At 42.4% G+C, this 24,318-nt stretch overlaps 1 protein-coding gene across 1 annotated transcript in view; it reads right to left on the bottom strand.

Annotated features, from left to right (window-relative positions):
- Nucleotides 1-24,318, bottom strand: part of KLHL3 (kelch like family member 3) — a 233,156-nt gene that overhangs the window by 10,602 nt on the left and 198,236 nt on the right. Inside the window, 6 exon segments of the mRNA XM_025040560.1 lie at nt 1-63; nt 3,645-3,773; nt 6,540-6,641; nt 8,165-8,362; nt 8,770-8,887; nt 22,297-22,446. The exon segment at nt 1-63 is cut by the window's left edge and continues 19 nt beyond it. Coding sequence (XP_024896328.1) covers nt 1-63; nt 3,645-3,773; nt 6,540-6,641; nt 8,165-8,362; nt 8,770-8,887; nt 22,297-22,446 — 760 coding nt within the window.

Raw genomic sequence — 24,318 nt, 5'->3', positions numbered from 1 at the left:
TCCTCACCAAGGGCCCATCGTGCCCTCCTGTGGCGTACAGCTGTCCGCTGAGGACTCCAACCCCTGAAAGGGAGAGCACAGTGTCCCAGCCTGAGGCTGGCTATAGTGACCAGAAACCAGAAGGCCTGGCATCCAGTCCTGGACAGCCATCACCAATCAGCAAGGTGACATGGGGAGTGCTGTCTTGTTCCCCTGGACCTCAGTATTCTCATACGTAAAATAAATACAATGACACTCTGCCACCTCATAAGACTGTCAACTTAAAAACCTCAAAATAAAAAGCAAATATGACCCCATTTCTACCTAAAGAAACATCAAAATTATATGTGTTTATACATTATATATGTGTATATGTATATATATGTACACACACACACACACACACACACAAACAGGAAGGTCATATACAAAGAAAAAGAAGATCAAAAGACAATCACCACATTAAAAGTAGTTTCTGAGTGGTAAAATTACACTGTTCTCCTTTTTGCCGATCTACATTGCCTAGTTCTCCTTCGCCGTTCACCACTGTATTACTTTGATTACTCAGCCTTATATCAGTTGAGTAGTTAAAATGGAAACTAGTCACATAGTAGGTGTACTGAGATCATTACCGCCTTGCAGCAGAAGCTGTTCTTTCCACCCATGTGTTCTTCTAGATGGTTGAGGGGCATTAAATCACTCATAGTGTTGATCGGCCTCAGCTGAGTGGTAAAATGGTATCATTTACAAGTTTTAGAATAATCTTTAAAAATCCTTTAATACAAGTCAAGGAAATAAAAACCAGACAGAATGACAGTGGCACAGTACCCTAGAAAGAACAACTGACCAGGTGGCCGGGACATCTGGGCTCTGGACCTGGGTCTCTAACTTCCCCTTTCTGGGCCTCAGTTTTTCCAGTGTAAAGTGAGGGGGCTGGACAAGATCAGTAGCTCCAGAGGACCACGAACGACTGCATGGACAGGCTGCATCTCAATCAGCTGGGGAGCTTTTTGAAAAGAAAGACTCCAGGTCCTCCGCCCCAGAGACGCTGGCTGGGCATCAGGAAAAGTACCTCATGCGACTGGGTATGCAAAGCCAGGTCTCAGACCCAAGGACTCGATTTCTAGAATATAAATTTCATATGGACAAAGACCATGCCTGTTTTATCACGTCTGTTTCCCTGTGCCTGAAGGTAGATAGTAGGTTCGCAACAAACATAGTTTGAATGACAAAATATGTTAAAAAAAAAAAAAAAAAAATCTCATCCAGCAATTATGCTGGTGTGTTAGCGGTTCCCCGCAATTTCCCTAAACCAACAGCAGATGGTGGTGTTGTATCAACAATGGCTCACTAATGGCCTTCCGACACTAAAATCCACTGCGTCCAGAAGCTATTTCACCTTCCCCTCCTCCATGCACAGCAGGTACTAGCACACCCTGGAACCCAAAGATGCCTCTTTTCCCCACAACCATCTGCTGGCATTGCCCACACTCTGCTGAGGGAGCAAGCCGCCTTCCAGGCACATGGGGCACCACTGCCCTTTTGCAGCTTCTTTCTCAAACATTCACTAGGAGGTTTCCTGGACCAATAGCCACAGGGGCTCCTGGTGCCTCAAATGGCCTCAGGCAACCAGAGGCCAGGGTCTCTGGGTCTTCAGCCACCAAAGACCAACCACCACAAGTATATGGGTTCTCAAATCCAGAAGTTAGGCTTCCCCCAATCTATGGATGTGAAGCCCTGATAAAAGGCCGACCTTGGGAGCCTGAGGCCAGGGCTCTAACAGTAACCTGAGGAAAGAGCCCACTTCTGGGAGAAAGACCATTCCCTAACGCAAGGTCACTGTACTTCCCTGGGACACAGGCAGTAGGGTAGCAACTGTCCAGGGCCTCTGCCCCAGGGGAGAGGCAGGAGCTGCCTGAGGGATCTCCACTTAGCAGTAGCCCTTGGGCAGCCTGGTAGAGACAGAGCAGTGTGGCCTCCAAAGGCAGCTCTGTCCACAAAATGAGCCTGAACTTTCTAAAGCAGCTTTGTGCTCATGGTTCCGCACAGGGCTGCCCTTCTACACGTTCTGCTTGAGACATTTCCAGAAGCAGCCACACATCTCAGTGTGGGCTGCTCCACTCCTGCTGAGCTGTCCCTACATCCCTGGGCTCTACACATTTGCTCTCACACCTTAAGTCACATAATTTCTAAGAAGTATAAAGGAGACTCTACCAAGACTCTATAAACCAAAATTACTAAAAGAGCTCTATGAAGGGAGAAGGACCACGGGATTTATGAATTCAGTTGGCCCCAAGGGAACATCTACTGCAACCCACTCATTTCACATCTCAGGAATCAGAGGCCAGAAAGGGGGAAGGGACTTGCTCAAGGTCACATGGCAAGTTCGAGCATACCCGGCACTGAGGTCCAGGCCTCCTGACCTCCATGTATTTGCTGCATGTTTAGGAAGTGCCAACTTGTCAGGATCAGCAGAAACAAGCTCCCTAAAAACTGCATTCCAAACACAAATCCTTCTTACATGGCATCATACAGTTTTTTCTTTTCTAACCAGTCAGTACCCAAAGGTTCTTGAAAAATATTAAAATAGCATAATTTTTTAAGGAAGGCTGAGGAAGTGGTCATGCGCTTAGTTTAGTACTATAAAATGAGATTACAACTCAATCTTCAAAGACACAAAAAAGAGAAAAGAATAACACCGTGGGGGAAAAACTCCCAATTGTGCTTTCCCTTCCTAGCGTCAAAGAGCCTCCCTGCCAAGCCCAGGTTGTTCATCAGTCACCACCCTCAACAGAAGCCAGAACAGAGAGCCAATGCCCAGTCTCCAGTGCCTCTCAGATCCTTCCCTTTGGGCCTCTAGATGAAAAAGGAAGAAGGGGCTGTTGCTCTACTTCCTGGAGAATCCCAAAGGACCACACAGCTCCTAGTCTTCTCACAGGTAGCAAAAGTAGGCTACACTTGGGAAGTCATTCTCTTTCCATGTGGGAAAGAGAGATGAAATGGGACAAATGATGGCAAGGAGACATAAGTTTATCTCCAAATATGAACACTAATAGCTTGGCTTTCAACTCCCAAGACAGAGACTCTAGACCGGCAAGCTTTAGCTTTTCCACTAAAGACTGGGACAGCTGGGCTTGTCCTACTACTTCATAAGAATGAGATTCTAATGATTTGGGAGTCAAAAAAGCTAATTTTGAAGTAAGACAGACCTGAGAAGGAATCCTGACTCTGTCAGTTACTAATGATATAACCTTGGGCAAATTATTCAACCCCTGGTCGACTTACTTTCTAAATCTGGTAAGTGGAACTGATGTCGTAGCTACATTTTAGGGCTGTGGTAAGAATTAAATAAATTCAGACATAAAAGTGCTTTATTAAGACAGCACGTGGAACACAGCAAGCCTTCATCTTGAAGAAATGTAGACACCTCCACCAAACAAAAAGGATGATGATGAAGAGAATATTATCTCATCCTTTTTCTAACAAAGTGATCTCCAGGGAAAGGTTAACTTAGAAATGCTCGTGTCGGGCTGCAAAGGTGCTAGTGGGACCACGTACATTAGAAGGAAAGAAGAGAGAGGGAAAAAGGGTAGAATGTTACATTGCTGCTCTCCAGTTCCACCTGTTGAGCAGATCAAACAGAGCACCCTAAGGCTCCCCCGTACCTGCGCCACTGCGGCGGGTGCTCATGTCTGCCACATACGTCCACTCATTGGTCGCCGGGTTGTACTGCTCCACGGTGCTCAGGCATTGGCGGGAAGCCCCGTCATAACCCCCAACAGCATATAGCTTCCCTGGAACAGACAAAGTGACTGAAGGTGGTACCGGGGACACTGGCATGAAACCGGAGCACAGCTGAAACCCATGGGGGCATCCTCACTGCCGTCGGGATTTAGGACCCCTTCCCTCCAGGGCGGACCATCAACTTACTTCCCAACCAGGATAAGCATCCTTCACACCTCAGCCTTCTACTTCCTCTTACATTTGGAAGTACGGAGGAAGTACCGAGGCGCTTTTTAAATAAGCACCCAAATACCTGGGGTGTGTGAATGGAGGGCTCCATGTGCATCCTGGGCTGGCATGGCTGGAATTTACCTGCTGATGCCCCTGTGATCTCTGAGCCATGCACAAGAGCCCTGAAGCAACATCACTTATTTTTAAAATTTAAAAAAGAAAAACCACACATAAGCTGTTTATCTAAGAGCATCATTTCCACTTGGGCTGGGGGTGAGGTTGGTCAAAGGGGCAGGAAATTGGTATTTGAATTCTTACAGAGCAGGGAGTCAAAACATTTTGGGTTTATCATGTAGAATGCAGTGGGAGGGTCACATGCACGTGTGGTGGTGGAGGGCGGGGATAGTACAATAACTAGTAGGTGAAAATCTGCAATTATTTTAAGTTAAAAAGAGATTCTCAGACTCAAAACTATGCTCTAGCACCAGGACTACTGCCATATCAAATGTAAAATTATTTCTTCTTCCATCTTTGATCCTTTTTTTTCCTGCCCCACAGGCCCCTCAACTGGCCCTTCCAGTTGAGAAAGGAACACCTCCTCCCCAGTTCTGCCATCACCTAAGCCAGAGAGAAAAATCCTGGCCCAGCAGCTCCTCCAGGGCCCAGGCCAGTCTCTCAGTATGTGCTGGCGCAGATACATTAGCAGCCCACCCGCTGCCTACCACTCATCAAAGCCTAAGCCACTGGGGAGTGGACAAGAAGCTCCCCAGGGCAAGCACAGCACACTAGAAACCTTATTCTGTCACATGTGATCTCTGCTGCTGGGAGCTTCTGCCTACTCTCCAAGCCTCACTGTCCCTTTTCCTAAGAAGGAATTCTTCTAGGCAGCCAGCAGCAAACGATTCTGATTTCTGTTCTTTACTTTTCTCCCAGGGTCATTCAGACCATACGGCCACGGTAAGGAGATGATGAGGGGAGGTCATGTGGAAACAACACGGGGAGCTGCGTCCACAAGGCCGCAGTGCAGCAGGGTCCACTTAAGATCCTCCTCACCATGCTCGACAAAGCTGCAAACCGGACTCTCCGTTGCCCCAGGGTGACCCACAGCCAAAACAGCTTCAAATTCAGGATGAACAAGATAAAAACATTCCCAGTCTGTCCTCTGTGTCAACAGGGAATGCTACGAAACAGCACTTCCTCCACACGCAGAACGCGGCCACAGAAGCCTTTGTCAAGGGGAGTATTTCAAATTACTACCGTGAAGGGACCTCCTCTGACCCCTGTCAAACATTCCGACCCTGTGTCAGCTGAAGAAATACCAACTCAAGGTTTCTCCTTGAGTCTATTAATGGGGATATGCTATTTTTAACCCCTGCTCTATTGTTTGATAGTCCTGGCTAAGGAAGAAGGGGAAAATGGGAAGGTGGCTAGACAAAGCACTTACATTTGGCAGACAAATCAATTTCTGTTCCACCAGGAGGATGAGATTGCAAGAACCAATTTATCTTTGTAGGAGGACAAAATCCTTGCACTTGCTAAGATAACTTGTTCAGGATGTTAGAATAATATACTTTTAAATGAAAATTTAAACTACACAATACTGGCACAGACCTAGAAATGCAGTGAGAAAAGAGAATCTTTCTATTAATGTCTAACTCACCACACATTACACTCTCCCCAAAGCACTACTGTGTGTTCTTGTGTGTACACACGAGAGAGAGAATGCCTGCATATATGTCTCAATGCACAGATATTCCAGCTAAATTCCCACCTCAGGACAGCGTAATGAATCAGTGTTCTGCAAAGTACAGTGTTTTAGTCCAAATAATACTCTATGCTTTAATACACTAAATTCACAGATGTTTATAAAACTCCTCCCTCTTAGCACTTTCGAGTGGTCTGAAGGAGCGTGGCACAGCAGAAAGAGTAGTGGATTAGGAGTTAGACCTGGGTTCAAGGGCCAGCTATGTTATACTAACAAGGGCACTTACCCTTCTGGGGCTCAGTTTCCCCTTCAGGAGAATAGGGAAAATCTAAATCTTGTCTATCTCCTTCAGAAGGGTTTGGGGAATAAAAATGAGGAACTGGATGTGAAAGCTATGTATAAAGCATGGCGCCCTGTCTAACCAGGGCCCAGGCCACACCCTATACACCTTTCCTGACCAGAGCAGGGCTCTACCACCAACCTGCCCTGAGGGAAGAAGAAGACTTGGGAAGAGGTGCCCTCCTCACTCAGGGCTCTGTCAGTGTTCAACGTAACAAACGAGGACAAAACTAATTAAACAATTAACTCTCGCTCTCTCTACGTTTCTGGGTTATGTACTGACTCTAAATTCCCCACTCTCCTCCCTCCCTAACCTGTGACAGAGCTATTGACAAGGAGCCAAAGTCACAGGCCAGTGTTTCCTCTCTAAGGTTCCTCCTACTTCACTCACTTATTTGTCTCAGGCCAATAGCTTTACCTCTGAGTCTCAACTTTCCTCGTCTGTTAAGTCAGGCAACTAGTACGTGACTCAGGGCAGTGATCAAAGGAATAGAGCCAGAGAACCAGGAAAAGGCCCATGGGCTGGGGCGAGGGCAGGCCCCCAGCCACTGCTGCTCCTTACCCTCCACGACACCCACTCCCACACTGCTCCGCCGTGTGTTCATTGGGGCCACGAAGAACCACTCGTTGGTCTTGTAGCTGTAGGCTTCCACTGATGCTAGGCCTGGGAGATAAGAGACTCATGAGATTTCTAGGGCACCAGGCCTCACCCTGCTATGCCAAGAACCAGTGAGGATGGGGAAGAGTGCACACCTAGGGGCTGGTAATCTGGGTGTTTGGCTCAGCACTGCCTCTACCTCACCGTGTGACCTATGGCGCCTGCCTGAAACACATCTGCACTGTGTCTGCCTGAGGAGACCACTAAGACCTGACTCAGACGGTGGGTTGTGAGAGCACAGGGGTTATAACTGAACTGCCCTGTAAACACTGTTAAACGTACAGAATGGAATAAATAGGTTTGCCTCACTGAACACTTATTCTAATCTTCTTTTCCCTTGTCTTCCTCTACCTTGGAAGCTGGAAAGCTGAAAACTTGCCTACACAGACTCCCTTGTAACTACAAGTGACCAAGTCAATGCAGTCTGCCCAGAAGTCTGATGGGGATTTCTGAAATAGCCTTTGCTTTTCCGATACAGGTGCTACCCCTTCCTGCTTTTTTGTACCTGGAACATAAATATGTTGGCTGGAACTTAACAGCCATCTTGTGATCAAGAGAGGCTTAAAGAACTTGGCCCCAGTATTCCTGAGCAACTAGACCAAGTCAGCAATTACCAACCTCTGGACTTCTTGTTTCATGAATGAAACAAAAGCTCTCTTTTGTTTAAGCCACAGTTTTGTCAGTTTTTCTAATGACAACCAAAAGCAAATCCTAAAGAATTCTAAAAAGAAACAATGTCCCACTACCCTTCTTTCCCCCTTATTCCCAGGTCCCATTACTAGAGGCAGTCTTAACTAGGGGTTAAAGACCCTACAGTTATATGAGTGAGGCAAAGAGAAGGGGCTGGGAAAAGTCATAAATTCCTGAAGACACAAATGAAAATTCAGAGAAGTAAAAGATATTTTTGCTCACATCCCTGGGAGCCAAAGGATATCATTTGAGTTTAACATAGTTGCTGTCTACAGAGACACCACCTGGAGATAGGAGAAGAGATGAGATAATCTCTCCAAGTCCACTAATAGTTTCTGATTCTAACCTCGACGCTAGATAAAAACCAGGAGCAAGGCGGTGCTCCTGCAGTGGCACAGCCTTGCAAAGCTTCTGTGGGGCAGTACAAGGGACAATGGACAAAGGCTTCGTGTCCTGAGCCAAGTATCTTCCTATGACTGAACCTTAGCTCCTTCGTCTGTCCAATAGAGGGTTCGGACTATAGTCCTGAGATACCCTCCAGCTAAGCATGCTCTCTTCCTAAGTCTCATCTTCTAAGTAAATGGGTTCCCAGCCACTGGAAAGGAGAAAGGGGCCTCTTCTGAACCCTAGAAATGACAGCATGTGGGCAGTTATATATTCTTTGGGTAGGAAGGCCTGGCTCTGGCACCCAAGCTGGGAGATGAGAAAGGATGGGTTTGTTCTTGGGGAAGTAGCTATGCATGGACAGAAGGTCAGCTAAAGAACTGGCTGAGCAAACCAGGATTGCATGAAGGGTATGTCCCAGGCTGGGACAGATGGGGACCACATTCGGGACCTACCAGTACTGCCATCAAAGCCCCCCACGGCGTAGAGCAGGTCATTGAGCACGGCTGCGCCCAGAGTGCTCCGACGTTCCTGCATGCTCGCGATGGACGTCCACTGGTCCTTTACACCATCATACACGTCCACTGTCCGCACACGCAGTGAGCCATTAAACCCGCCCACGGCATACACATGGCCAGCCATAAACACCACACCTGAGGCACAGGAAATCAAGGCACTGAGGTCATCTCTGACAGCTGATTACTCATGCTGATAAGTGACAGTGGGGGAGCAAGGCAGCCATGTGAATAATTCACCACTGAAGGTGATCTCCATCTTTATATATTTGGAAGTCATTATGGGACTCATTGGATTTTTTTTTTCATATTTGCTTTTCTAATTTTGTTCGATTTAAGCAAATGCTTGGACTTTAGTTTGAAGTCCCTAAGCACATAAGAACTGACCCCAGAAGGTACAGCTAGAAACTGGGCAGGTGGGAAAGGGAAAGGAATCGAGTCTGTAATGCACAGATGTTTAGGGAAACACAAAGCAGGGCATGACTTCTGGCACCAAGCTCAGACAAGCCAGAGAAAGCTGCAAAATGAGAGATGGTGCTGCTCACCGGCTCTGCATCTCCTGGAGGGAAGCTCAGCAATCTGGTCCCATCGATCCTCCTCAAAATCATAGCACTCCACGCTGCGGATCGCCTTCGGCGCCTGACCACCAACCACGATCATGACCTCCAGAAAGACAAGTGAGCATTAGCTGGGTCTCCCCAACATCCAATTTATGGGTGACCAATCCCTGGTACTTTCACATGCTAATGGCCCAGGGTCCATGGGTGACCTGAGATGCCAGTTTATAGAGCCACATACATGAAGGTGCTGCCCCTAATCATCAACAGGCATGAGTATTCGAGAAAAGTCTAATGAGCATCTCCCCACAGATACACGACCATCTCCACTTCCCAAATACCCCTGCCCAGGGCTGTGTTTAGGGTACATGCAGACAACTAGGGGCATCTTCTGCAATTTCAGTACCCTCAAGATTTGGGGCAAGGGTACTAAATTTCATACTGAAACAAAATATTCCAAAATATATATCAAAATTTGAATATATTTTAGAAAAGACTACAGAATTTGGATGCATTCTGAGATAAAAATATTTCTGAATGCATAGACTACAGGGGGATACTTATCCATTGCAGTATCAAAAAAAATTGTGAAATACTGCTTTGTGATGGCTACCACAAAAATTTACTCAACCAATGATGTTCTGAAAAACAGTGCTAACAGAGCTATTTCCTCAAGTAAAGTGGTAGCTACCACTGCCAGTCACTGTGTGAAATACGTTGTCATTTGCTTGTCACAGCTCTGCGAGTAGATATGATCAACTCCACTGACAGATGAGGAAAGTAAAGCTCAGAAGACATAGGTAAATTGCCCAAGGTCACACAGCTAAGAGTGGCAGAATAGAGACTGAAAGCCAAGTCTACCTGACAGAGAGATGAGGCCAGCCCCACCAGCCTCCTGCCCTAGAGACAGGGTCCATGCAAAGACAGCTCACTACATCCATGTTTTTCAAACTGCAGGTCATATTTCATTAGTGGGTCATGAGATCACTTTAATGGATTGCAACCAGCATACTTTTTTAATAGAACAGCACATAAAATATAGTATGAAATATTTGTTCTGGTTATATACACATGTATGTCTCCTGGACAGCAATTTAAACATATTTCTTAGTGCATAGTCTAAATAAATAAACGCCACTCTTCTGGCTATGGTAATAGAACTGTGGTACTTAATCGTGGCATCTCTGCTGCTGTGACTTTTGTCACGGGTTATTAATAAATAAAAATTAAGGTACCAAAGTTAACAATAGTTTACACATTTTAATAAACTTGTGCAAAGTCATGACTGTCTCATAATATCATTCTCACTTGCTGGCATTCCAAGATGCTTTCTTAAGCAGAGAGAAAGGGGTGGTAGTCACAGGCAGCTAATCAATATAAGTCACAAGATTTTCTCATCACCAGTAGCCTCTTATTTACTCCAGTGGTTTTCAAACGTCAGTGTGCATTAGAGTTACCTTGAGGACCTGTTAAAACAGAAATTGCAGGGCCCTACCCCCAGAGTTTCTAATACAGGTCTGGCGCAAGACTGAGAATATGCATCTCTAACAAGTTCCCAGTTGATGCTGATGCTGTTACCGGATTCCTACTTTGATAACCACTATTTTAACCCACAGACCACAGGGATTATCTGATGTTGTGCCATTAACATTTTTGCTGTCGTGAGCTACCGTAGTGCTCTTTACTTCCCCACAATGTAGTTTTGGGCAGAGGGGTGATCATCACAATCTGTGTGAGTTCACAGAAGTAATTCCCTCAGGTGAACATTCTCTACAATAGGAGGAGGCAGAACCAGGGCTGACAAGATCAATCATGTATACTTTCCAGATTCAGGCTCACCCACTGGTCATCAGAGTTAGTCACCACTGTCTGAAGCCAAATGGGTGACCAATGTTCAATAACTCAGAATTCAGTTCCAACTTCTGGAACATCCCAAAGAAACCCAGAACACACAGTCCAGGCTTAAAGCTGCTGCTGCTTCTGGAAATAAACAATTTCCATTTGACTTTGCTTAATGCCTCAGCTCAGAGGGTCCACGGCTTTACGTCAAGAGCAGCCCTTTTCAGAGAGAAGCTGAATTCTGCATTACTTCCCATTTGTAATTCTCTGCTTAGATAGGCATCCATGAACAGTTTAAGCAGCAGGTAAATGAATACAGCCTCTCAGCAAACTTTAGACAGTGCCCAACTACCCCTCCAGGGCCGAATGACTTGCCCTGCATTCGTAAACATACCTAAAACTTGCATTATCATTCTGGTTCTGAGTTGATAAAAGTAAAATGAAGTCGAATTACTGCAAGGATTTTCTTTTGAAACCTAATATTTGGGGCTGGACAAGAATAAAACCAGTTTTGTTTTCTTTCTGCAGTGACCTCAGGTACCCAAAGCCTTACACATGCTGTTCCCTCTCCTTGAACCATTCTTCCCCCTTTCTGAACTCCCTGCTTTAACACCTGCTTATCTTCAGGTCTCAGTTTACATGTCACTTCCTCCAAGAGGACCTCTCTACCCTCCAAATCTGAGTTAAATGTCCCTTCTCCGAGATCGCACATGCCCTGTGTTCTCTCATTAAAACTGCTCCACATTACACTTTATCTCTGGTGACTTTGTCTCCCCTCCTAGAGTGAGCCCTGCTAGGGCAGAAAATGTATTTGATAACCCTAGAGTTTTATGGTGCTAGGTAAAAGTGAGGACTCAAATATTAATTTGGAATAAAGAATGAATGAATAGTAAAGAGTACATACAAAGAGATTGATTTTTTTAAAAAATACACAGTTAAATAGAAAAAAATGTACAGGCCAGAATGTCACTTTTTGGGTGAACATATGTTAGACACCAGATTACACATCTGGGGATGCTGAGAAGAACAAACAAATAAAAAGAGAGAGAGTTTTTCCATCTTTTGGCTCAATTACCAGAAGAAAGGCTTCTTATTCTTTATACAAGCTACCAGGCTTATTCTATAAATAAAAAAAGGCAAAGCTTTCAGGGAAGCTCACCATCCTCAGAAAAATATCCCATCAGGAGTACCAGGAGGTCCATTCACATTGAAGAAAATCCAGCACCCATCTCTGAGAGTTTTCATAGTAACACAGAAACAGAATTACAGAAATGCAAAAATTTTAATGTTCAAGTAAAACATGAGTAGAAAGACAAAATACAGGACAATGTTTTCAAAATAAACTTGCCTTTGAGCTCATAAAACCACTGGTGAGGAAAGACTTTTCATATTCAAAACCTGTACAATGATCTTGGAAGAGTAGTTATGAGGTTTTGTAGGATAGGACCATCAGTTTCTGAAAATGTAGAGGTAGCTCAAGGCAGAGGGAGCTGCAGATGTACTTTCTGATTCTCTCCTAGGCATAAGAAATCCAGTTTCTATGGCAGCCTTTGGAAGAAGCCATCACACAAGAAAAACTACACTCATCATCATGTAATTGTACAGAGTTAAAAGAATAAATTCCCTATCTTGAATACTAACAGACGGTTGTTTCCATAGATATCCCATCTTAGCAACCAGTTAGACAAAAATGAGTATTCCCCAAAGTCTACTTGTATTACATCTCTTAAATTATAAACCTCTACCTACTAAAGAAGGCCACAGGATGTCAGGGCAAGAAGAGACCTGAATCGTTCTCTCTTACGAGCCCTCATTTTACATTTCCAGAAAAACTCAGGCCTAAGGAGTTCAATAGGCATATTGCTGTTTTCCCCCAACACCCTTAAATCTCAGTTTACTAAAGATCTGTAATGCCTTTAATGGAGATTACTAAAACAAATCTGCTTATTTAATGATAACTACTTTTAACATTTATCCTTCAAGGTAACCATAAATTACTACTAGTGGTCATATGGGAATCAGGATAAACCAAAGAGCTAGTTCCAGGCTAACAATTGTGCTAGACTGAACATGATTTAATCATTCTCAAGATCTGCAGTATACTTGTGAGTCTTGCAGGGCACCTCAGGGTCCTGCCCCCAAGTCTCAATTTGTCACTGTGTTGAAGGCTGCAGAAGTTCTGGTGAATGGAGAGTTCTGGTTGACAGAGCCAGACTCAACTGTGGGGGTGGAGGGTGGGGGAGGTAAGAGATGGTTATTGGACATCTCCCAAGGAAAACATGCTCATTTACTACAATGAGATTAGTGAAACCATGGAAAGACTACTTGATTCCTTAGGAAGGAAATTTTACTCCCAGCATAACACGACAGTTTTGAATAAATATATACAGCCACATCTTTCACATGGATGATTCTGACTCTACCAGTATGACTGTGGAAGTTAAAGCACATTGGTCCCTCCTCATGATATGATAACCACTCTGTGTCTGAGAGCCATTAGGTACCAGAGAACAGCCAGAGAAAGGAGCAGTAGGTGAACAGAGCAGAGCTTTCCAGCGCATTGTAGATCCAGTCCCTAACCCTAACCCATATGTCACTAGACTCGCCACTAAGGTGAGAGAAACAACCTGGGCTCTGCACCTTTTTCATCAGGAAAGAGTAGAGCGTATGTCCAAACTCTCTTCCATGACCGGTGAGCTGGGCAGAAGGCAGGCCCAGCCAGTCGGTCCCTCGGGCCAGGGCAGGAAGTGAGACTCTCTCTTACCCTGGTGCGTGGGGCCGCAGGGCTAACACCAAAAATTCATCCGAAGGAGCATGTCCAGTCGACGCAGAAGACTTGTTCCAGCAGGTTTCTGAGCAACGGGTGCTCCAGGCAAGAGCTGACAGCCGAGGTGCAGAAACAGTGGGGATTAGAGACTCAGCAATGCGAAAGCAAGACCCAGGGAAGAGGGGAGTGGGAAAATGGGCTTTAGAGTCAGGCACTCTTTATTCCAAATATCAGCCCAGTCACTAACTAGCTGTGTGACCAAGGGCAAGGCACTTACCCTTGCTAAGCCTTACTTTCATTACCTGTAATATCAAGATAATAGGATGTTTCTTCCATGGGTGTCAGGAAGCTTAAATGAGATAAAGCACTTAACATAGTGCTTGGTAAACAGCAAATACTAAATGTTAGCTTCTATTATTAGAATAAAACCAACATCATATTGCCATTATTATTAAAGCAGTTGCTAAAAAACATACTCCCAATAAATGGTAGAAAAGGACACCTTTATTTCTGTGAAAGAGAGAGTGAGCACCACCAATTCCAGGAGTGATGATGGGGCTTTTTCAGGACCTCAGAGTGTTTTCCAGGTATGGCCTGGATCCATTTCAAGGGCCAAGATGGAAGAAGAGCAGGGGCCTGGCCCAGGTGAGAAGTCATCCTACCCACTATGCCAACAGCCTTGTTTCCAACACTGTCTACCGAAAGCAGGACAGCCCAACTCAGGAGGAGGCCACCTATTTTTAGCCCAAAAAGCTTTTGGGCTGCATTTTTAAAGAGTTAAATAGGATGTCAACTGAACTGAAATGACTGAAAAGTGCCAAGCTCAGTATATCTCCAAAGGGTTCATTCGCATCTTCTGGAACCTAATTCCTCTACTGCTATCTGTGGAATAGGGTAACCTAGGAGTGTTTCGAGCAGCTGGGAGACAGCCTCTGGTTTCCATGGCAACGCAGCCTCTGGGAAAGTGCTGGGCGTTGAATGTGTGGGATGATGCTATTAGCTGTTCCGGCTTGAATGTGTCAGTATGAGCCATGCATATACAGCTCAGAAAAAACAGCCAGCTATCTCAAGGCAAAGTCCTATTTCTTTCAGGGAGGGGAACCGGTTGGCAAATACATTCACTGCTGACAATTGCTGAAAACAGGGCAAACCTCTCTCCATCACTTTGTTTCTTAAAGTCGGCTCTGTTAGCAAGCCTATCTGGGCTGAATTCATGAAAGTCCAAACGAGCCTGCCCTTGGAATTCCTGTGGCTCCTCCTCAAACTAGGCCAATTATCTCCCAACTTCTCCTCTTCCTCCACTTATTTGGCTACTTAAACATTTCTATCTTACTTTCTCAAAAGGACCTCTTAAAATTAAAAGTCCCCAGAGGGCAGGAATTGGGCTCTTCCCGCATAGTACTGAGGTAAAATGCTTTTGTGAAGTCTGGAAGCAGTATAATACAATAGTTAAAAGCACAGGGTCTGGAGTCAGCCATCCTTGGCTTAAATCTCAGTTTGGCTATTTATTTACTAGCTGTGATTTAAAGATACATCACACATTCTTTGATACTACTTCATTCAAGACATGTAACTTAATTCCCATCCCTTTGAATGTGGTCTAGACTTACTGACTTGCACCTAGCAAATAAAATACTGCATAAGTGATGGAACATCACTTTGAAAGTAGGTTACAAAAAGTCTACAGCTTATGTCTTAGCCATGCTCTCTTGTTCTCTTGCTGTAGAATGACTTCCCTAGGGGAAGCTAGCTATCATGTCATGAAGACACTCAAGTGGCTTATGGAGAGGCCATAGGGTGAGGAACCAAGTCCTACAAGCAATCATGAGAATGAGCTTAGAATCAGATCCTCCCTAAACGAGCCTAGATTTGACTGCAGCCCCAACCAACAGCTTGATTACAATTTTATGAGAGGCTCTGCACCAGGACAACCCACTAAGCCACTCTGGGGCTCTTGCCCACAAAAACTGTGAGATAATAAACATTTGTTGCATTAAGTCACAAAGGTTAGGATAATTCGTAATGCAGAAATTTGTAACTAATACATAATAAATAGGTGACATAACCCAAGATCTAATTTCCTCATGTGTAAAATGGAGACAATTACAATTCTGAAAATCCTATGAGGCAGTAAATGTAAATCACTTAGCCCAGTACTTGGCACATGGCTAAGTGCTCAGCAGCTGCAATCTGCTATTATCATCATTGTGGGGTTAGTACTGTGCAGTGCTCAAAAGCATAGGCTTTGAGTTGGTCAGACCAGGATCCAAGCCCTCATGTTGCCATTTAGCTGTGAAACCCTAGGTGGGTAATTCAATCTCACTGAATCTCAGTTTTCTCCTACATTAGTATTTCCAGAGTTGTTATGAAGATAAAATAAAATAATGTATATAAAGTGCTTTGCCTAAAACACAAAGAAGCTGTGTTTAAACAATCCTGCTTGTATCGTCATCAATGCCTTTGGTAATAAGGACGATGACCCAGGGAAGCAACAAAGCACAAAGTACAAATTACTTAAAGGACCATGAGATGGTGTGAGCCAGTCCTTTCCTGCAGTCAGCTAAGCCACTTTTGGGGTGTTCCCTCTCAAAAACAACTTGCATTTGACCTTGGAGGCAGCTCAGGCCTCAGCTCCTGCAGAAAGCTTCCCTGACCCCTTGCCCCTCTCCATGCTCCTAGAGTATCTTGCCCATATCTCCATTGTAGCACTTACACAGTTCATTGTAACTATCTTTTCATATCTGTCTCCCCTCTGCCCAGTCTGGAGCACCTTGCACAAGGGACCAACTCATGTAAGTCTTTGTGGCTCCGGCACCTAACACAGTCTCTGGCACTTGGTCGACTCAATGGAAGTGTGTTGGATGAGTGAATTAAGAAATTAATGAGTTAATGCATGCATGATAGTTTATAGTTTATTGCCAGTGTTGTTGTTTTAATTTAAGTATTTTACAACCCATCTATCCCTCAGGAACAACTGTACTCTTTCAGTACTAGACTTGTAGGCTGAACCGAATATTCTAGGGTCAATCTACATTAGTGATCAAAAGAGGATATGAAGTGGGACATAAGTCCTCACTACAACCATGCAAAAACACATGTATAAATGCTAAAAAGCATTGGAAATCAACTAGGGGTAACAGAAATGGTCAGTGTTAAATCTCCGTGAGGTTATTTCTTCTTTAAAAATGTATCTCTTTCACTAATGAAAACTTTTACTATCACCTACCCTGTATTAGACTCCGGGTTCTGTGCCAAGGACAAAAATGAATAATTCCTGCCATCATGGAACCAGACAGTAGAGGCGCTAACACTCTAGAAGAGAACCCTAAGTACCTTCCTGAAGTGTCAGCCTGGGGCCCTCACTAATCTCCTATCCATGTTTTTCAGAAACCCGTGAAGCCATCACCAATCTGACCTCTCCTCCATTAAATAAGCTTTCTCATCAATTAAGTTTCTACATACTAGCAGTAAACTACTAGAAATTGGAATTTTAAAAGAAAACATTTATAATAGCATCAAAAATGATGAAATACCTAGGGATAAATCTAACAAAAAACATTCAAGACCCATACATTGAAAACTCTAAAATATTGCTAAGAGAAATTAGAGAAGACCTAAATAAATGGAGATATATACTGTGTTCATGGATCAGATGATTTAGTATTGCTAGTACGTCAACCCTCCCTAATTGATATAACAATTCAACACAATCCCTACCAAAAGCCCCACAGGCTTTCCTGTAGAAATAGGTAAGCTGATTCTAAAACTTATATAGACATGCAAATAACTTAAAATAGCAAAACAACTTTGAAGAACAAAATTGGAGGACTCACACTACCTGATTTCAAGATCTATTATATTATAAAGCTAATAATCAAAGCAAACTGATACTGCTGTAAAGACAGACAAATCAATTAAAAGGACAGCATAAAGTACAGAAAGAGACCAACACATACAAGTCAATTATTTACAATAAAGGTACCAAAGTAATTCAATGAAGGAGAATCTTTCCAATAAATGCTGTGGAAAAACTGGATATTCAAATGCAATAAACGAACCCTGACCCCTTACTTCACACACCATGCATTTTTTTAAATCTCAAAAAAGATCATAGACCTAAATGTAAAACCTAAAACTTTCAAATTTTGAGAAGAAAGCATAAGAGAAAATCTTTGTGATCTTAGATTAGGCAGATTTTTAGATAGGTTTAAATTATAAATCGTAAGTCAAACAGAAAAAAAATGATAAAATTAAAATCTTCTGCTCTTCCAAAGATACTGATAAGAAAATAAAAAGATAAGACACAGGTTGGAAGAAAATATTTGCAAAATATATATCTGATAAAAGACTTGTATCTATAATACATAAAGAGTTCTTAAAACTCAATAAAAATAACCCGTTTTAAAATGGAGAAAAGATTTAAAATGAGACTTTACCAAAGAAGATATACAGATGGCAAATAAGAAGCATATGAAAAGATGTTCAACATCATTAGTAATTAGAGAAATGCAAATTAAAACTACAGTGAGATACCACTATATACATACTAGAATAACCAAAATTTTAAAAAATAGTTAATACAAGTAATGGAAAGACTATGGAGTAATTAGATGGAAATGCTAATAAAAGTGCATAATGGTACAGCCATTTTGAAAAACAGTTTAGCAATTTTTTATAAAGTTAAACATATACTTACCATACAACCCAGCAATCCTACTCCAAGGTATTACCCAAGAGAAATTAAAATATATGTTCACACAAAGATCTGTTAGTGAATATTCAAAGCAGCTTTATTTGTAATAGCTAAAAACTGCACATCCGAATGTTCATCAACTGGTAAATGGATAAACATATTACAGTACATCCATACAAGGGAATATTACTTAGCAATAAAAGAAATGAACTCCTGATACATGCAAAACCATGGAGAATCTCAAAAGCATTATGCTAAAAGAAAGCTAGCAAGTTCAAAAGACTACATACACCATGATTTCATTTATATGACATTCTAGAAAAGATAAAAGTACAAGGACAGAAATCGTTGTCATGGGCTGGGAGATGAAAGAAGGGGCTTGTCTACAAAGCAGCACAAGGCGAGTTTTTAGAGTGATTAAAATATTCTATATTTTGATTAGGATGGTGGTTACATGACTACGCATTTGTCAAAGTTCATGAATTTGCATCTCTAAAAGTGAATTTTACTGTGCATAAATTATTATACCTAATAAATCAGCATTTAAAAGAAAATAATATGGGATGTTGTAATGAGGAGAAGCTATCCATGTGTCAGGACAGAGGTGTTCGAGAAATCTCTGTACCTTCCTCTCGATTTTTCTATGAACCTAAAACTGCTCAAAAAATATAGTCTCCATTAAAAAAAAAAGTAAATATATTAGAAATACATCTATTAAGATGAATGGGATGCTATATTTTAATTAAAGGAGGTTTTAAAATTAAAAAAAGAAAAGAAGGAAAAGAATCTTTTTCATTTGCCCCCAAAACCTGAAAACTTGTCCCTGGGAGGCAATTTGGTACAAAAACAAAAAGCACACACAGACTCTAGAGTGGAATAGACCTTGGTTCAAATCCTAGCTCTGCACTTACTAGGTAACTGCACAAGTAACATCCTCTCTGAGTAAACTCTGTAAAGTACAGACATGAATAGTATTGACCAATTATAGTGATAATAAAATCATGTACAATCTGATCATTCTCAAAGCTATAGTTTCCTTCAGCATACCCCATTCCTCATACTGACAGTGGGGATCCCCCTCATTAATTTAAGTGCTCAAACAATGGTGACAGGAATAGAGTTTGACAACCTAACTTTAAACCGTTCAAGGATTAAAGTCAGGGGAACAATAAGGCAAAGAGCAGCAATGCCTTTTTCTTTAAATCCTTCAACAGATGCAAAGGAAGTCCTGGTCTCAGTTGCTTGCAGAAAGCAATGTGCCCAGGAATCTAAAACATTTTCCTTCTGAAAATAAATGGTTCCTAAAGAGTAGAGGCCACAGGAGGACAACTTTGACCTCCTGAAACAAGGAGCAGATTTTTCTCTACTATAGAGTCAATATCCGGGGAGGGGGGAGGGGGAGGTGGAGGCTGGTCTCAGTATGCTTAGCCCAGGCTCAGACATAAACTTGGCTTTGATTTTTAAAACTGTTTGTGGGTATATGTGGCAAAAGGTAGATGTGGAGTCTAGAAAAGGAGAGGTCACTAGGTATTGTCTCCACACAAAGAAACTGGGCCAGCTCTGCACCATTTCCTTAGCTACAGAATATACTTCTCAGGAAAAGATATCATTAACGTGATATCACATAGGATAAGAACTTCAGTTTCCAAAAAGAAAAGTCACAAAGACATTCAATGAGGCCAGCAGAAAATCAGGGATGGAAAAAGCCTCCTCCATATAAAATAACAGTGCATCTTAGAATCAATAATCTCTAGACACAAGTTTGTGGAAATTTAGATCATAATGCGTGTGGTATTCAAGTCGATGGGAGAGTGGGAAATTATTTAATAAAATAACTTTGAGGCTCAAGTCTTGCAACACTAATAAAGCTGGATTCCTACTCTCACTCTCTATAGCAAAATAAATTCTAAGTGTATTAAAGATTCTAATATAAAACAGAAATCATAGAAGTACTTAAAGAAAACTTTTTTTAATCTCAGACAAACCATTTCTAAGCATGATGCAAAACCTAAACTATAAAGCAAAAAATAGATCAATTTGACAATTTAAAAAATTGTTTTGGGGGATTCAAAAAAATGTCATAAGTTTTGAGGCAAATTGCAAACTGAAAATATATATATATTTTTAAATATAAAGGCCTAACCTCTTTAACATAAAAAGAGCCCTTATAAACTCTTGATAAAAAAATGTATAATCCAAAAGAACACGAACAGAGAATTCAAAAAAAGAAATATAAATGCCATTAATTATATAAAACCAAGATTAATCTCATTCACACTTAAAGAAATGCAAACTAAAATAAGATGCCACCTTTTAAAGGATGTTTGACATGGAAATGTTTATAATATTAAAAAATGGAAATTATTGCAAATCTACCAACAGAGGACAGTTAAATAAATAACAGTACATAAATATAATTAAATACCATGTACCTACTACAATTTAACTATACTGGAAACATTGAAAGCAGTCTGTAGCATATGGTTAAGTAGGAGGAAAAAACTATTTCAATCTGTATAGCAAGATTCCATTTATCTAAAAGTGTTCATTTTTATCTATTTGTGAATAAATGCACAAAGATATGTCTGGAAAGAAAATTTACCAAAATGACTGCAGTGATAGCCCTTGGGTAGAGGAATTTCAGGTGATTTTTTGCTTTATTTCAAAACTGTAGTGTTCTTTTAAAAATCTACGATGAACACATATTTTTAAAACTAAAGAAAACTGTTATTTTCATTTTTGAAAATTATCAAGTTTCAGTACGATATTTCAACAAAATAAAACAAAAGGCTGTCAACATTCAGTATGGCAAATGGCCAAGGCCAAGACCAAGACCCTTGCCCTGTGGCTGCCCCTTCAAACCAGCACTAGGCAACAGGAGGCAGACAGGTAAGTACATACTCTAAGGTTTGCAAAAGTAAAGCAAGGTGCAGGAAGGCAGGGGTTCAGAGAACAGGTTTGAAGGGTGAGAAAGATTCAAGTCAAACATTGGTTCCACCTTATTAGCTGTGTTGACCTTGGCCAAGTCACTTAATCTCTCTGAACTTGTTTCCTTGTTGTAGAAATAGGATAACTGCCTCTACTGTATAGGGTTGCTGAGAGGATGAAATAAGATAGACATGTGATACCTTCAGCTAACTGTTTGGCACATGTAAACATCAGGTGCTTGTGTTATTATCTGGGACATTTATAACATTCATTCACATTACAACCACTATATTCTCCATGACTCAGGGTCACAGAGCAAAGTGAAGGAACTGCAAACCTCAGAGAATCCAAACATCTGGTCTTGAACAACATGCTTCTCTAGCCCTTTGAAACCCTTCCTGGAAGCAGCAAGTGAGGGATGTGGCAGCCAGCCGAATGTAAAAGAGGAGGACAAAGCAAGGGCCTAAATAATTCCCTGATGCTGCCTACTGTGCAGTCGATGAGCCAGCACGACTCACTCCTCTCCTCCCACTTTTCCTCCTGGGTTGGCTGGAACCTTCCCACACACAGCTGTATGTTACAATCCTAGAAAGACTACTTGAATGCCAAACCAGAAAGGACTTAGATCATCTAGTGCAGCATCTTTCATTCTGCAGATGAGGCACCTGAGGACCAGAGAGGAGAGGGGACTTGCAGGGAACCAAAGCAATCAGTAACCAGCACAGACTCTTGATTATGGAGTCACCTCCTACTCTCGTCCTTCCCTTCCCCTGGCTGCACCCTCACAAGGTCTCATTTCCCCTCATTTCTGTTCCCTTCTTCATTACCTGTCAGAATCCTTAAGGACCCTTCTCTCCTCCAGCAGCCTTAATTGTCCTTTATGGCTCTATGATGAGGGAAGGAACCAAACTAGGATTATTCTGACTCAAAGAATGGCCTAGAAAGAGGACTGTTATGGCCATCACTAAGTCATGAGCCATTCTTCTGCTTCCAATAGCAATACGGCCCAAACTATGGTGTGAAACAAGAAGGGGAGAGAGAAGAGCTCTCAATTACTCTAAATCCTCCCTGGTGACACTGGAAGTTACCTTGAAACTCTTAAGAAAGGAAGAGCCTGGAAGAGACAGGTACCAGCAGATTCAGGAGGAACCAGCAGACTCCATCTCTTAGGTCGAAATGCAACCAAGATGCAGGGCAGCCATGGGTGAGGAAAGACTTGAAGGCAGGAGTGGAAGGCCAGTTTCCCAGGACAGTCCCGACTCCTGGCAGTGACTGGGCTGGGGCTTACCTTGGGCAGACTGACTGGAGTCCTGGGCTTGGTCCTTGGGTTCTTAATCAAGAGCCTCTGATCCAGAGGAAGCAGATGGTATTTCATAGCTTCGATGAGGAAGTCCTTACAGGTATTGTTATTCTTTATCAAAGCTTCTTCTTCAACCGTCTAGAGGTAATAACCCACAGGTGATCCAGGAGTAGAGCTCAACCACATTTGCCACCCTAGGCTGAGTCATTCTTGCACTCCGGCACTCATTCATTCCCACACCGCACCATCTCAGACCTCAAGAGAAAGGTCCACAGGGTTACGACTTGGTGCTCACCTCTTGCATTTCAAAAGCTCTGTGGAGTAAGTGATTAAACTCTGGCATCAAACAGACAGGGATACAAACCCCAGCTCTATTACTTAATTCCTGTGATTCTCAATTTTCTCATTTGTAAAATGGGCATATTAAAGTTGCCTACGACCTCATTGATTATGTGTTTGTTTGCTGGTTTTGAGGCTTAAATGAGATTATGAAAATGAAGACAATTAGTTGTCCTGAAAGCCTTTTCCCACATTCCTCCTACTTTGAATGCACTATAATGTTTTGGTCAGATATTTGAGAGGGGGAAAGGGAGAAAAAATAAAGGAAGAGGTATGAAATAAAACAACGTGACAGTCAAGAAGAACTCATATCCATATTCTTAAGTGAAATCCTCAGGGAGAAAACTAGCCAGTGAGGCACTCTCTAACAGAGCAGTGATATCAGATAAGAAAAAATGTCCTGCACAAAAGTCTCACCTACTGACTTCACCTTGGACCCCATCTAAGCTGGGACTATGGCTTCTTCACCTCTTATTCCAGAGCTATGGATCTAAGCAGAAGTTCAACAAGTATAAACCTAAATGTTTCCTGAGCAAGGCCAAGGATGAAACATTCTGGTGCCCTCTCAAATCTCCACTCTTTGTTCCAGGTCAGATTGCTATGTGGCATATCTGTAAGGAGTGGTATGGTCTCTGGAGGCCGCTTTACATTTTCTTTGCTGAAGTGTTTGGGATCTGTTGAGAAAGGTCGATTCCATTCAACAGCTAACACTGACTGAATGTCTCCTGGTTAGGTAGCCCAGTGCTGGACACCAGGAAGGAAATGTTGAACAAGACAAAGGTTCTGACACTGGGGTGCTCAAGTCCAGTTAGAGAATGAGAAGGGCCTCCACACCTCAACTATCTCAGCCCTCAAGCTGGTCAAGCATAAGGCCTAGCTGAGCCTCTCCTGGGTCCCTGCCTGTAACTGGGAATGAAAATGTGGCCAAGGCCGTCATCTACTGGGCAGCATTGAAGCTAGCAGAGAAAGAAAAATTGGTGAGATAAGGCCTCTGCCACCTCTCCCAGAGATAATTCTCAAGAATACTCCCAAGAACACTGTTTCTTAGAAGGTTTTTTTACTCTCCCACTGAGGGATTGAGCCAGATTGGAACAAATGATAAACTTAGGGTCAGTTAAAAAAAATTAACAGGATGAGAGAGGATCTCTAAAAAAGCTTGGGAGGAAAGAGAAATGCATGAACAGCTACTTCTCCCAAAGAACTCATTCAAGCTTGAATGAAAAGCTCCCCTAGAAAGTTAATGCTTCATGGGTGCAGAGTTTAAATTTGGGGTGATGAAAAAGTTTTAGAAATAGATATGGTGATGGTTGTACAGCAGGGTGAATGCAATAAATACCACTTAAAATGCAGGTTTATGTCATCTATTTTATCATAATAAAAATTATTTTTACAATATAGCAAGTTACACACTTAGTACAATATTTTTAAACATTTAATAAAAACCTAATAAATATTAACTATTGGGGAAAACAAAAACAAAAACAAGGAAACACCTCCCCCAGAAGTCTGACATCGTTGGTACAAGTCTGTCTGGAGCTTTCCCTTTCTCCTCCTCCTTCTCCTCTACATCAGCCATCCCCAGTGGGTTATACTAATTTTAAGTTTCAAGATCAAATAAGTGTTAACAAAATATCCTCTTCCAGACATGTTCTGAAAGGATCTTTTTTTAAA

This window comes from Pteropus alecto, unplaced genomic scaffold, assembly GCF_000325575.1.
Source record: "Pteropus alecto unplaced genomic scaffold, ASM32557v1 scaffold78, whole genome shotgun sequence".
Taxonomy (NCBI): domain Eukaryota; kingdom Metazoa; phylum Chordata; class Mammalia; order Chiroptera; family Pteropodidae; genus Pteropus; species Pteropus alecto.
This window is presented reverse-complemented; position numbering and strand designations above follow the sequence as displayed.